Source organism: Symsagittifera roscoffensis, chromosome 5, assembly GCF_963678635.1.
Source record: "Symsagittifera roscoffensis chromosome 5, txSymRosc1.1, whole genome shotgun sequence".
NCBI lineage: Eukaryota > Metazoa > Xenacoelomorpha > Acoela > Convolutidae > Symsagittifera > Symsagittifera roscoffensis.
In genome coordinates, this window is record NC_087066.1 from 47,710,534 (window position 1) to 47,725,199 (window position 14,666).

General features: G+C 35.3%; 1 protein-coding gene across 1 annotated transcript in view; it reads right to left on the reverse strand.

Annotated features, from left to right (window-relative positions):
* Window positions 1-6,103: 6,103 nt before the first annotated feature.
* Window positions 6,104-14,666, reverse strand: part of LOC134846761 (uncharacterized) — an 85,871-nt gene continuing 77,308 nt past the window's right edge. The window contains exons 7-8 of the mRNA XM_063864152.1: window positions 11,261-11,601; window positions 6,104-6,614 (exon numbers count right to left, since the gene is read on the reverse strand). Of these exons, the coding sequence (XP_063720222.1) occupies window positions 6,349-6,614; window positions 11,261-11,601 (607 nt within the window). The 3' untranslated portion in view covers window positions 6,104-6,348. The remainder of the gene's footprint in view (window positions 6,615-11,260; window positions 11,602-14,666) is intronic.

Below are 14,666 nucleotides of genomic sequence, written 5' to 3' on the forward strand. Positions count from 1 at the left end.
GGTCAAAAGTAAGTAAATCATTCGTTTTGACTATCACGCTTTGTCTATGTTGTCCAATCACGTACAAAACTACTTGTATGCTTAAAGTGTATGCAAAGGTATGCTTAAAGTGTGCATCCGGACAACGCTGACAAAGTGGTTGAAAAGTCAGAAAGTAACTAAAGTACAATAGTCAATTTGATCTGCCGTTTGATAAAGTGTAAGTTTTTTTTAGATAAAAAAGGAGACAAATGAGAAAAAACTAGTTGTTTTAGTGCGGTCAGAACAATTTAGCAAGCAAAAAACTATGACAGAACAGCGTTGTCATGCGAGTTAGAAAGAAAGAAAGAAAGAATTTATTTTCTCGATTGGTAAATACATTGACAAAATTAAAGTAATTTATCAATTATATACAATCGAGAGGGACAGCAAACGAGACCATGCGGTCTACCAACAGCTGCCCTCTAGTATAACATCAATAGTAAACAGCATTATGGAAGAAAAATAAAATTGAAAAAAAAAGTGAAAGAAAAGAAAGAGAAATTGCGAACATAAAAAGGCCATATTTTCTGCACATGTTCAATGCACATGTTAAAAAAAGCACATGTTCAATGATTTACTTGCCATGAAAAAAATGAGACCAACAAGGCGCGCTCTCTCTCTCTCTCTCTCTCTCTCTCTAGGGTATTCACCCTGTTAGGGTCCCCCATGTCGCTTTCTACAGCTCCTGGTCATATGTTATGCTAGGTTGGTTGCTGATATCAATTTGTTGCACAGTGGACATTCCTTTGTTGCCGGGACGTACTTGGTAGGGCTTGTTGTTCCTCGACATTTCTTCTCGTGATTCTTCAGGTTTGTTTTCGTTGGGAATTTGGCGTGGCATTTGATGCACGTATGTTCTGCGTTCTCTCTGTGCATTCTTCTTATATGCACTGCCCGACCAGCTCTAGATTTGCAGACTTTTTCGCATTGGCTTCACCCGAGATTGACGCTTTCCTTTCTTTGTGAGCGTTCTATTATGCCTCCTTCCCATCCATTCTCTTGGGATTCCTCCCATCTTTCCAGATGTGTCATTCTGTTCTTTATAATCGTTTTCCATTGCTTTCTGTCTTTTGCCATATCTTCGATATCTAGTTGGTCAATTCCTGCTTCGCACATCAATTTGATCCATTGTCTGGGAGTACAACGGTACTTCGCTCTCGGTTTTTCAGTTTTTTCTAACTTGCTTAACCAACCAAAAGTTACGTGCTTCATTCTTCTGTCGTCGGGCATACGTATCATATGTCCTAGGCGTTCCATACTCCGTTTTTCGATTTTACTTCGCGCTATATACAAAGTTGCACTCATCGTCTTGTCTCTTCAGCTCAGAAATTACCGTGCCATTCAAAGAAGCCACAATGAGAACGTATGAGCTAACCATAGAGTTCACTTTAAACGCAGCGGTTGTTGTTATGTTCAAACAGACTGCTTAGCACAGACAGCTTCCCTTGCTGTAAATTTTGGCAATTTTTAGCTCAAATTTTTCTTCTGTTAAGCTCATCGAATGTAAGCAAATTTAAACGATTGCAGCATAAATAGAAAAAAAGAACAGATGTTTTTTTTCTATTTTGAAAAGGCAATATCGAGGCAACTTATCAAAATTACTGGCTGCAAAAGTGCAGGACACGAAGGTTTTCACTACCACAAGGTTAAAAACATACTCGACATCCCTCAGAGTTTCTTTTGCACGAGAACTAAAATCCAAAGTGGTTTAAACGCTGTCTATAGGGGCCTTAAATCGAAACGACGTAACATTAGGTCACGAGGATTGATGAAACTGCAAAAAGGGCACTCTCCAGAAGTGCAACATGCGCAAGATCGTGGTAGAAACAGGTAGACTGAAAAGCTCAGCTGCAGTCTGAGATTATTGTTTGAACAGGCAATACCCCTAAACTAGTATTTCTTCACTGTATCGAATAATTGAATTGAAAATTGAATTGAAATGCAGTCGATTTATAAATGTGGCTAAAAAACTCAAAATTTTGAGCTCTCAGATTTGAACGTAAACACGAAAAAAATTTCAGTAAAAAAATAAAAAATTTTAAAAGATCAAGTAATGTACTATGTAATTAGCGTTGTATGATTCTGATTGGTCAAAAAAGTTTCAGTATGTTGTTCAGATAGATTTGTCATTAATTCTCCATTTTTTTAAATTATTATTGTAAAAAAATTTGAAATCTCGGTGATGCTGAATTTCTGCAAAAACGCTCGAATAAACCATTTAAAATATTGTCAGCGTCTTTAGTTTAAAATTGATTGATGAATAATATAATTGTGGAGGCCAAAATTGCAGCTCATTTGCTGGAAACAACCCACCGAAGGGTTGTGAGCTTGAAATTTTAAAAAGTTTTAGTTCCATTATTTTTTGAACAATTTTGAAACAACTGAACTTATTCGAAATAAAAAAAAACGTCATCTGTACGATAAAAAGCGTTTTTGGAGTATAGATACAAACTTTTTGAATGTTTTTTGACGGCACTTTCAACCCTAGTATTGAGAATTTCAAATTTTGTGAAGTTCTTTTAAGCCTAAGTTTATAAGAAAGTTTTGGAAAATAATATAAAAACGGCATATTTTGAAGAAAAAAAAGATTAATTGTTTGGTCAAACTTGAAAACTATCAGAGACCAACCCACTGTTAAGTTAGGAATTTCAAGTTGTATACTTTTTTCAATCAAATTTTTGGAAGTTTTTAAGAAATCGTAGAAAAACATCAAACCTCGGAATTTATAAAACCTGAGCGGTCAAATTAGGAGGCGATTGCAACCTCTGAGAGTACACCTAAAAGCACCCCAATAGAGTCTTGTTGTTTTCATTTATATTCAAATTTCAATCAAATTTTTTTAACATCCATCCTTTCGAAACATTATATAAAAAAATTGAAAAAAAGTAATATCCTGGAACTTGAAAAATTTGAGCAGTCATAATTGAAGGAAAAAATTATTATCTCTGACAATACGCTGGCACTGCCAAATTTTGTTCTTGTGAAACTTTTTTTCATGAAAATTTTTAGATATCATTTTTTTGAAAACTTCCCAAAAAAATGTTTAATTGCGGAAACTGAAAGCATTTTAAGTTTCAAGAAAACTTGAAAGCGTTTCAAGCACTTTCAGGTTTTAAAGCATTTCATAAACTAAAAAACTTTCGGTGTGAAGGTTTTTTCAGCATTGTAGGAATATCAAATTTTGTTAATTTCTTCATAAATCTGATTTTTGTGAAAGTATTCGAAAAAATCGTAAAAAACGTCATATCTCGAAAACTAAAAAATTCAACAATCAAATTTGGAGGCAAGACTTATAAAAATCCTCAGTAAATTACTACAGAGTCCCACTCTCGAGCTGGCACTTTTTAATTGTGTGAAATTTTAATATCTAAAATTTTGAGGAAAAAAGTCATAGAAAATGTTTTATATCGGAAACTAAAAGGACTTGATCAGAAATTTCGGAGGCAAGATTTGCTACCCCCTGAGAATGTCCTGGTAGCCACTAATCCCAAAGTTGGGAAATTTGGTAAAAATAACAAAAACTGTCTTATCTTGTAGGCTAAAACAATTGGCTATTCGATTTTGGAGGCCGAATTCGAAAACCGTGAGAGAACTTCGACAGCTCTTATTATCTGGTTGATTATTTCAATTTTGGTGAAAGAAACACTGAATTCAAACCGTAGAGTCAAAAAATTTATACTTTATAGCATAAACTTCAAAAGAAAAGATGCTTTCGTTGCATGTAAAATAATACGCTGAAAAAACTCAAACATGATGACCTTATTAATTAATAATTCTATCGTGGATTTTTTTTCCACACAAAGATAGGGTCGACAAAAATTGGTTTGGAATTTTAAATAGTGAATTAAGCAAAAAACGAATCAATCTAACTGGCTTATCCCAGGGGGTATTTTTACGGGGCTGAATGAAATAGCATTTAGATGAAATAGCATACGTTTTTCCTAGTTTTATTTACGCGTTGTTTCGTGCTTTTTGTTATTAAAATTCATGTCTGAAAAAAAAATTGTGATTCTGAAATAAGTGGATGAAAGTTTTGGCATAGTCATTGTTGTTGCAGATGCATGACTGTGTACTCAATTTCACCAAATTTTTTAAACAAAAAACTGAATAAAATATAAATCAATCTTTTAGTTATGCTCATTTACAATCAAAACTCTATTATATCAAATAGTGAGGTTGATAGCGTTGTTGAATGTTGTGGATAAAATTTTTTCTGCATTTTTAAATTTTTTTTGCTAGCTTTTTGGGAATAACTTTTTTTAAAAAGCAAGCAAAAAATTGTAGACCATGTCTTTAGTTTTAGTGTTCTATTAAATTCATTTTTTTCCCTAAAACCCAAATGTTTTATTTACTTATTTTAATAATTTTATCAAAAAAATTTATTATAAGCTTTTGTTTATATCCTGTCATCGCAGTACATAAAAAACAACTCAATTTGAAAAATAATTAACAAAAATTTTTCGAGTAATTTTTAAATTTGGAGCTTTTGCACAGTGATTGCTGCACAGCAACCAAAATTCTTGTTGAATTGTAGTTATAATCGGAATTTTTTTGTTAAATCTTCTTTAGTCAAAGTCGAACGCTCGGATATAAGATTTTTGAACGGGTCATAGCAAAACTGTCTTTTTTAAGCTCCTATGACGAATGTGCATGTGAAGAATCTATTAGTAGTAATTTTGCAAGATCATACAAAATGTAAATTCTGCTAGAATAAGCAGAAAATGAAAAATGAACTTTCTTGGCCTACAAAGGTAGACAAAAATTTCATACAACATCTTCATTTTTTGCTCGGTGCAATAGTTGAAAGTATTTAAAGACTACTTATTTTCATGAAACCGTCTAGTCTAAACAGTGTTAGAATTTTACGCTGCCTCATTTAAATGTTCATTTTTTAGTCCGTTTGCCTCATTCTTTTGACTTTTGGAGACAGTGACGGAAAATTTGAGCTCGGATTGGTTTCACTTCTCCAAACAATTTTCGACTTTTTAACTAGCTATTTACGACTATCTTAGTAAACGTTCCAAACTCTATTTTAAAAAAGGTTCCAAACTGGTTATTTGGCCTAACTGTCATAATTTCTACGTTGCTAGGGCAAAATCTATTGCTTTTTATTTTCTATGGTGTGCGGTTGAGGGTGATTTAAAAAAAATTCTCATTGTTTTTGAAACATGTCATACTTTTAAAGCAAAAATTGCTCCATAAGAGTTAAGGACAGTCGGAACGTTCAGTGCTTCACACAGATACGGCTTTCGAAAAAAGTGGTGCATTACTTGTGCTCGGCGTTGTTTTTTCTTTTCTCCAGACAAAATTCGATTTTTTAACAAAGAACTTTTTAAATGGGCCAAAAATTAGTGTTATCCTGAACTCAAATTTTTAATCAATCTCGTTGCTAAGAGCAAAATCCTCACTTTATTTTGTATGGCGTGCGGAGGGATGATTTAAAGAAACCACAAAAATTCTTAATTACTTTCATTTATTTCTGAAAATTTCACCTTTTTTAAATTAAACACTGCTCCATAGACCCTGAAAGGCAGTCGAAACATTCAGGGCATTGCACTGATTTACCAGTCTTGTTGATTTGGCTTTCGAAGAAATTATGGACTATTTATGCTTCGGGTGTTCTTTTTATTCAGTTAATTTTCGACTTTTAACAACCGCTCTTGCCGGAATTTTTTTATAGCCTCCTTGACAGAAATTTTTATAGCATCGCTGACGAAATATAACAAAAATTTTTCTTGAGCTCATATTTAAAACAAAATTCAACCTGTGATCATGTTTGGTAAAATTATGTTGTTTTGAAAACTGCTAATTTGGGATAATTACCGAGCGATATATTATTGTTAAGACACGAGAGAAGATAAATACATAAATTATTACTTAGTAGTTTTTATTAGCGTGTGAGGGATTAATTGAACAAAAAGTTTCCATTTTTTCCCAAATTTTTCATGCAAAATACTTTTTACTCAGCCCTGAAGTGTAGTCTGAACATTCAAGGCTTGATATACGAGCAGTCTTTGCTGGTTTTCGGAATTTAATTCAAGTGAAGCGAAGAAGTTAATTCAAGTTGAATAGGCAAATATGTAGGTTTTCAAAATCAACTTAAAAAGGACTTTTGCAGTTAGTATTTCCAGGATATATCAGTATTGTTAATATTACAGTAATGGCTATCTTCAAAAATGCAGTCAATACATAATACGCAAGTCACATAAGTAAAATGATAACAGCATTTACATCTCAAATGAAGATCATTATAACTATGTTTACAAGCAATCTGCGGTCAATTGATACAATTTTCAGTTAATTTTTTTGAGTTTTACTTTTTTGAGTTCAGCTTGTTTGAGATTCGCGGAAATTGGAGTGACATCTCGATAAGAGACTGTGCATGTGGCTAGATGGATACAACAATTCCACATTTCGAATGCTGATTAAATCGAGGACAGCGGACACTGGACTTATTCTGTCGAAGGGACATCTCCACTGTGCTGTTCCAGCCACATGGCACCTGTTGTCTCGTTTCACAAATCCATCCGAAGTGATTAACTTTTTTTGGAATGCCTTGTTTTGTTCTGATGATCGCGGAAGGGGTAGAAGACCTTAACAGAACAAAAACATGGGCTAAAATTTGAAAAGATCTAAATTAGTTTTTAGACGGTTGCTGACGACAATTGACGGCACCATTTTTAAGATACAGTTGAACTTTTCAAGAAATATAAACAAAAGCGAATCAGTTTTGAACGAAATTCTTCTTTGGCTCCATATTTATTAATTCTTAACGAAATTTGAGCTGAACCATAGAAAAAGTTTTTTTTGGAAACAGGCGAGGAACTCGGCAGACAAATAGCGTAATTTAAATTCTGAGAGCTCAGTAAACAAAAAATTATCACGCGTAACAAGGCGATTGAGGTCATTTTTTCTGGTGTTATAATATTCTGCAAAAGTTTTAGATGAAAACTTCAAAATCAAATCATTTATAGCATGATATAAATTTTAAATAAAATAGTCGCACAACTGATAAGTTTTAAAGTTTACCTTTCAATCGTTAAAAGTCTCAAAACCTATCACAGAATATCATTTTTGTTTTAAAATTCTTTCGAACCATCTAAGAAACAAAACAGTCGCCCGCACCAAAATGTATTTATAACTAAAAAAATAATTTTGTCTGGCAGGTTATTGCCGTCTGTACATGATTTACCGTGTATCACAAAAGGATGCTACTTTAAACACATTCTAGCCTTTAAACAAAAATTTTACGATTTTTGAGTTGAGCGCGGTCACATTTTTGGTGCCGCTACCCAGGATGATAAATACGTTTGAGCAAGTATAACGGGTAGCAGCCAAACGTCGGCTGCAGTCCTTTGACCTTACATCAAGGTAATTGCTTTCAACCCAAGGCTACTCACGCCTACAAGGAATATCTTAGAACTCTCACTTAGCGCCACACAGAGAAATCTGTCCGGCACACTGGAATGAAATTGCCCAGACTCAACTTGTCCCTAAACTTTTTCGGGAAGATTATTTTCTTAATTTCAAACAAGTAATCGTTAGGTCAGGCGAATGGCACGGCAGATAGTTGTGTGGGCCTCTAGAATTAAGGTCGCTTTGACTAAAGATGGAATTCGTGAAGGACTGAAGTTGAACATCTTGAAGGATGTTCTAGGTGAAAAAATCCACAGCTCCACCGTGGTTCAAAAAAAAAGTCACGGAATACAAGAATTAAACATTCCGGTTCGCGGCACAAATATGTGATTGCGCTCAATTCAAAAACCTAAATCAAAAAAAGCGTTTAAGGTATAAACATAGGTAATTCTAAGCTAGACAATTTGTTAAATAACTAATTATAAGTTTATATTGACAAAATCTGCAATTAATGCGGTCTCCATAAATATTTCAGTTTGATTATATCTTTGAGGTTTTTGTAAAATAATTTAAGGTTTTTGAGTTAAAGCGCGGTCCAGAATATTTAATTCTCGTATCCTGGGTGTTCTTTTCTTTAAATATCTGGATCCAAACTAGAGCATTGAAATATTTTTATACGGAATATTGTTCACAAATTTCAACTGAGACTGAAATCCAGGCCTCAAAATATATGTCTCGCATAGGTCGCACGAATTTCAACTTCAACTTCAATCCTTCACGAAATTCGAATGATCTTGAAAACCAGGTCTCAAAGTATAGGCATTGTATGTTTGGACTAGAACTGGGACCTTATAATGAACACCCTGGTACGTTAGCCGAGGTAGATCGTGAGCTGCCTAGAGAGATCACACAAAGAACCTTTTTATTTTAGTGTCATCAGTGTTTGATTCCCTTGGTTTTGTTGCGCCTTATATGGCACAAGCCCGTCTCCTGTTAAAAGAGAATTGGCGTGTGAAGAAAAGCGATCACTTAACTGAAGACATAAGGAAAAAGATCATTGCTGGGAAGAATGGCCATCCCACGCGCTTACTTCAGTGCGCCTGTTGATATAGTAAAAATTCACATGTTGGCGACAATTCGCTTGATATCACGGACATTCATGTGGCCTATCCGTACAACTGTTCTACAATGGCTCCACACGGATGAGAAGAACTTGACTTCGTTGTCAATAGAATTTGTGAGACTGTTGATTCAACAACCATTGATGAGTCGTACCACGTAGCAACCGGTGATAATGCCACAGACAAAGGTCCACTTGGAATAGGAGCCGATTAACAAGTAAATTATCGAATTCGATAAACTAATAATTACCTATGCAAAAAACAAGCTCTTTTTCTAAACTCTTGCGCCAATCGACTAATGTGTTCAGGTTCGTGCCTAGATACGCACATTTCCCATTTTAAAAAAAACGCAATCGACCCTTCAGCTCTCCCAAAATGATTCTTTCACGGCAGAAATAAAACTACTCAAGACCAATAAATCCATGGAAAATTCGCATCGAGTAGCCGTATATTAACCATTTAATAGACTAAATGGACTGTTACCTTGAATTGGTCCCACCAGGCGTCTTCTTGAAACTAGTTTGAAGCGAAAGATTCTGTGAAAATAGATGGTCGTCGCTATCCTGTTAAACGTTTCATTCGCCATCCTCTTTTTAAGTATCAGTCCCTTGATTATCTTAGGTATCAGTCCCTCGATTATATGCGCGCCGCTATACATCTCATATCGCCGTCTGTCAACTGAGATAAATCCTCAGTGAAGCCAAAAATTATGCTTGCATGTCAAAAGCGCAAAGTTGAACGTGTCATCCCCAAGAGGGCGTATATTTATCTAGAGCGTCAAGCGTGCAAAAAAACCTGCTCATTGGTATTGCGGATTTGACTAATTGGGCTCGTTTTAACTATCTGTTCGCAGCAGCTCAGAGAAGCGGTGGAGCTTTCTTTTTAATTGCATGACACAACGAGCGATCCGTTTCGTAACCGTACCTTCTATGGATGTCAACTCGTGGCTTTTGGGTATTGGTAGATTCATTGCCCGCCGAGGAACTCCGTCCGTCATTTGGTTGCAAAATAGTACAAACTTCGTGGGGTAATAATGCAAACTTCGAAGGCTTAAAATGGAATTACACTTTTCCGGGTGCGCCATATCATGGGAGCGTCTGGTAAGGTCCTGCAAGCATGCACCTTTTTGGTTACTTGGAACTCGCAAACTCAAAACAGAAGTAATCGACACGACGCTCTGTTTGGTCAAACAATTTTTAAATGCGCGACCAATGATTTCCGCAAAAATTGAGCCGGATAGATTTGAAGGCATTACGCCTAATTATTTGCTGGTTGGACAGCCAACAAGGAAAGCATAAGGCGTCCTCTGTACACCTATAATTCCTCCTTTATACACCTACAGCAAAAGATGGCAAAAGGCGGCCTCTTTGCTAGTGGTACAGAAAGTTCAACTTGATTGAATATTCAATAACTAAGGAACACTTAAAAAATAAAATGAAAAACTTTTTAAAACTTTTTTCTTATATATTGTTAAATTTTTAATCCGGAAAACTTTTTTCTTAAAAACCTGTTTCACCTGAGATTAATTTTAAAAAGTTATGGGGGTTTAAAGATTGCCAATTTGAGACGAATAGCGCGCGATATTTAAACGCGCAAGCGGAGATATAATCCGTACTAGAAATCGCATAAAACAAGGATGCGGCATGATCTTTGGTTTATCTAATACTTTGCAATATTGTGCCCTAAATAGCTTGTTGGGTGATGATATTCAGAAAACAAACAAACAAACAAAAAATTCAGTGTTTTTTTTAATTTCCTCCATTTTTAAATCTCCATAGAAATCAAAAGCAGCCGGAAAATATTCAGGCCTTTGACCTGATTTGAGCATTCTTGTATTACTCTATAAGGTAAATCATGAATGTTGAATATAGAGAAAACTTGATATATTTATACACACATTTGAGCCTTTAATAGAACATCTTAAGCAAAAACCACGTTCAAATTGCGCGGTTTTATTTTTATTCAAAAAAATTGTGTTGAATGAAATTCGGAACAAAATCGATTCAGTGCTGATTTAAATTATCCACAAACAAAAAGTTTTTACTTCAAACGAATTTTTCTCAAATTGAGTTGAGATTAGACAATAAGGGAATGGAACTAAAGTTGCCTTAAAATTTAGCAGAATTATTATGGTGTAAAATATTTTGCGAATTTCGGGTTCAAAATTTAAATCCAAAACGACCATTTTCAGCTTTTTTCACTCAATCAAAAATTAAGCCAAACTATTAGTCCAATTGCTGACAAAAAATATTCAAGTCAGCCTCGTATATAGCCCAACAAAGGTTAAAAGGTATGATCTCCAAAAGTTGTTGTAAAAGAAGATCTAAAGTTTGTTTGTTTTTGATACAAAATTCGTACTTTATATAGTAAAATATACATTTTTTGGCTTTCAAACGAAAATAAATTTTAATTATACAAACTGAAACGATAGGACCTTTCTTAAAATTAGGGGTTAAATTGTGGACCCGAATTTGGCAAAATAAACTACTACATATGATTTCTGCTGAAATACTAAGCAAGATTTTTCGTCATCATTTTTGTCTAAAGTCAAGCCAATGTGAAAAAAACTTGTTTCAAATTTCATTCGTTTTATCAAGATAATTCAATTTAACACTGTACTCAGTAAAAAATAAATGATCGCTTAAATGTACATGACAGGTAGGGGATGAAAGATGAATATTTTTGCTATACGATTTGCCTCAATCAGTTTAAAAATCTTGAACTACAAAGAACCCATTTGTAAAATTAAAATAACAGCTCACCTAAATAGCTGCAAATCCATTGTTCCTGTTCCGCATTTTCGAAATATAGATTTCCTGCGAACAAGTTCAACTCAGCAAACTGAACCAAATCGACAAATGTCAAACTATTTCCTTTGGGAACCGAAAAGCCACACATGTTTTGAAGGGCCACGATCTGTCTGGAAGGCTTCTGGTAGTACGGTTGGAACATGAAAAGTACAGCATGATTCATCTTATTAAGTGTGTCGTATAGGTTGTTGACCTCAAATGGGGTCAGAAGGATTAGGGTTCCGCTGAAGTTGCACTTCACAGCCCAGAAAGCGTCTCTCGTGAATTCGTCCATGGATTTCAACTGACTAGAGCTGAAACAAAAAGCATTTTAGAGCTGATCTTCGTCCTGAATATTTCTAGGGGACTTGCAGATTGACAACAAGTAAAATATCTTTTGTAGCTGTGAGCTCAGAAAATGAAAACTTAAAGACTGTAAAGAGAACCACGTCAAAAATGGCTAGTTGAAAATTGGAATTTTGTCTGAAGAAAAAACCCTTGCGAGCACAAGCCTTTCGTCACTTTCTTCCAATGTCGGAGAACAATTCGAATTAGAATGAAGTAGTTCAAGTGCTTGTTTTTTAATCAATGAAAATTTGGAAAAACCAGTGCATTCTAATGCGATAGCCAAAATCAACCAATTTTATAACAAGGGTTGACTTTAAAGTTGAATGTAGGAGCTTTATTGGGGTGTCCTTGAACTTTTCAGCACTGGCAATTTTGATCCAATTCAATAGCTTTCTCTCTACATGTTTATTTCAGTGATCAATAAAACAATAAAACTTTGTGGCCTTCCCCTTTTGCTTTTATGATCAGCCTACTGAAACACGTTGAGATAAAATAAGAAAACCTGTATCAAAAGTTTCACGAAGTCATTTTCGTTCCGACTTTCGAAGGAACAAATTAACCGAGTAGTAGTGGTCGGTGCGGTTTCCTTTTCTACTGACAAATTTCAACTGGCCATTTTCGGCGGCAGTTTTTAAAATATCAATTGAAAGTTTTCGATGTCCTGAGCTAAAATTTCAAAACGTTTGTGAATTTTTGTAGTTTTTTTAAAAAGTTTGAAAATTGTCAACTACTGTCAATTGAGCGCAAAATTTTTCGAAAAAAAAAGACTTCAACATTTAAGTAAAATTATTTCCTTGACTTTACAGACAGTCGGAATGTTCTTGATTTTGCCCTGATATGAGTGATAATCTTATTATAAATTACTGAATTTGTTCGGTTGCATGAAGACCTATTTAAGAAATATTTGGGGCTTAACTAAAGCAAACGTCAACGCAAACTTCAAAAAAAGACGTTTTCCAATTTTTCGCTTCTAAAACCTTGGTTAACTCTACAGAAGTATGGTACAGCAACTATGAAAACTTAGCAATATGAAAGTTTATGAATAATCTTTCAGTTACATTATAAATTAATTCAAGACTACTCGTATCAGGGCAAAGCCCTGAATGTTCCGACTGCCTTTTAAGGTCTAGGGAGCAGTAATAACATGAAAAAATTAAAAGAAAAAATAAAAATAATTTGAATGCTCTTTCTGGTAGTGCAAAGGATACACTTGCATGCGCCAGCTCAAAGTTTGGACTTATATCAACATCTGGACGTTCACAAAAAGAATAAGAAGTACTCACACATTTTGCAATTCGTTGATTTCTATGATAGCCAGCGTCTGTGAATTTCTAAATAGTGGTTCAACCCAGGGTGGACGCCCCCCCCCCTCAGGGATTCGACTCCCTGCCGACCCAAAGGGTCCCCCCTTTGATACTTTTTAAGAAATCCATTTTTGGCCCTAAAATTTTTTTAAGGGCGCCTTCGGCGCCAATATTAACTATTTTTTCAGGGGGAGCGCGCGCCAAAAAAAAAACGCGATTTTTTTGTCAAAATTTTTCAAAAAATGCCCAAAAACGGCTTTTTTGACCGTTTTTCAAAAATTTGCCTGATGCTTTGGGAGAGCTCGAAAAATCAATTTGGTCGACCTAAAAAAAAAGGTCGTCAAATTTTCGAAAATTTTTTGAAAATCCCCCCCCCCCCCCCCCCCCTCGAGAAAATCCTAGATCCGCCCCTGGTTCAACCGTTAGCCTCCCTCCCCCTTCCACCCCAAGTCAATCATATAAATCATTTTACAGCACAAATTAGTACTAATAATTTTTGTAATATGAAAAAAGGTTAAAATGAGTTAGGACTGGAGTGTATAACTCATAGAGTAATTTCGGATAGGGTACACCGTCTGCTCGTCACGCTATCTTATTTTCGGCCGGATAGATTCGTGCAACTTCTTAGTCTAATACCGATCCTAATCTTACTCTTATACTATCTAGTCTCAGGTTGTTTAACTAGTCTCTGCTAGGCTCAATAGATCTAGGGTATACTGGTTTATTGCGGCTGCTGAAGTGCTCGGGAGAGTCCAACTAATTTCTAAGTTAAATTCAAATCTCTCTGGTGCTGAAATTACAAGTAACTTCAGCACTTACAAATAAGTGGGTTGTTAGTTAGATGGATCATGATTGGTTAATATTAAATACTTTACATTGGTAAAATATCTAATTTATCCAATCATAAAATGTAGTTTAGATCAGGTTCCACCCATCCGGGTTTTACAGAGTTTTTTAGAATAGTTCTTCTGCGATTCGAAGGATGGATGATGGACGTTGGTTTTTGGCGAACATCATTTTCTTCCGTTTCCTCTTTGTTAAAGAAGTTCCAGGAAGCTGGAGTTAGAGACATAAGACGTTGTGTCTTCTAGTGACAACGACTAAGTCTTTGCAACAAACTCAAATCTGATTTCAGAATGGTTGGCTATGTCAGGTTTTTCTGTTCTGCGTGGAGAACTTCTTTTGTGTCTGATCTAGTTTGGGAATGGCGTGGAGATTGTGCGTGGAGGGGATGCCTGGTTACTCGGATCTGTACGTATACTTGAACATCGAGGTGGTCATTGGTCTAGTTCAATGAAGTCCTTTTCTGCGAAGTCAAGTCGTACTCTAAATCCTTTGAGTTGTGATTGTGAGTGGCATATCGATTGTGGTTGGTCATTCTCTCTCGAGTGTAGTGGGGTCGTTTTGTCTTTAGATGTTCGTCCTTGGTGTTGTATTCTGATCTATGTATTGCATAATGTAATTTACATTTTATAAAACATTTATTAGTTTAATATTTTTTAATTATGATTTTAGTTGGTTGTTTTCACAAAAGCTTTTTGTTTTAGTTCGGTTATTTTGAAGAGTTACTCACCCTTGAGTAGCTCTTATTAAAAATAGAGGTGTGGTCACAAAGCGTGGATGTAGCGCGGTGGGTTAGGCCGGCTATAGAGCATGCTCAGGACGTCCTTCCTGGTGGGTTAGGCCAGGAGTGGGAGTATGATTTCATGCGGTTTTTGTGAGGGGTC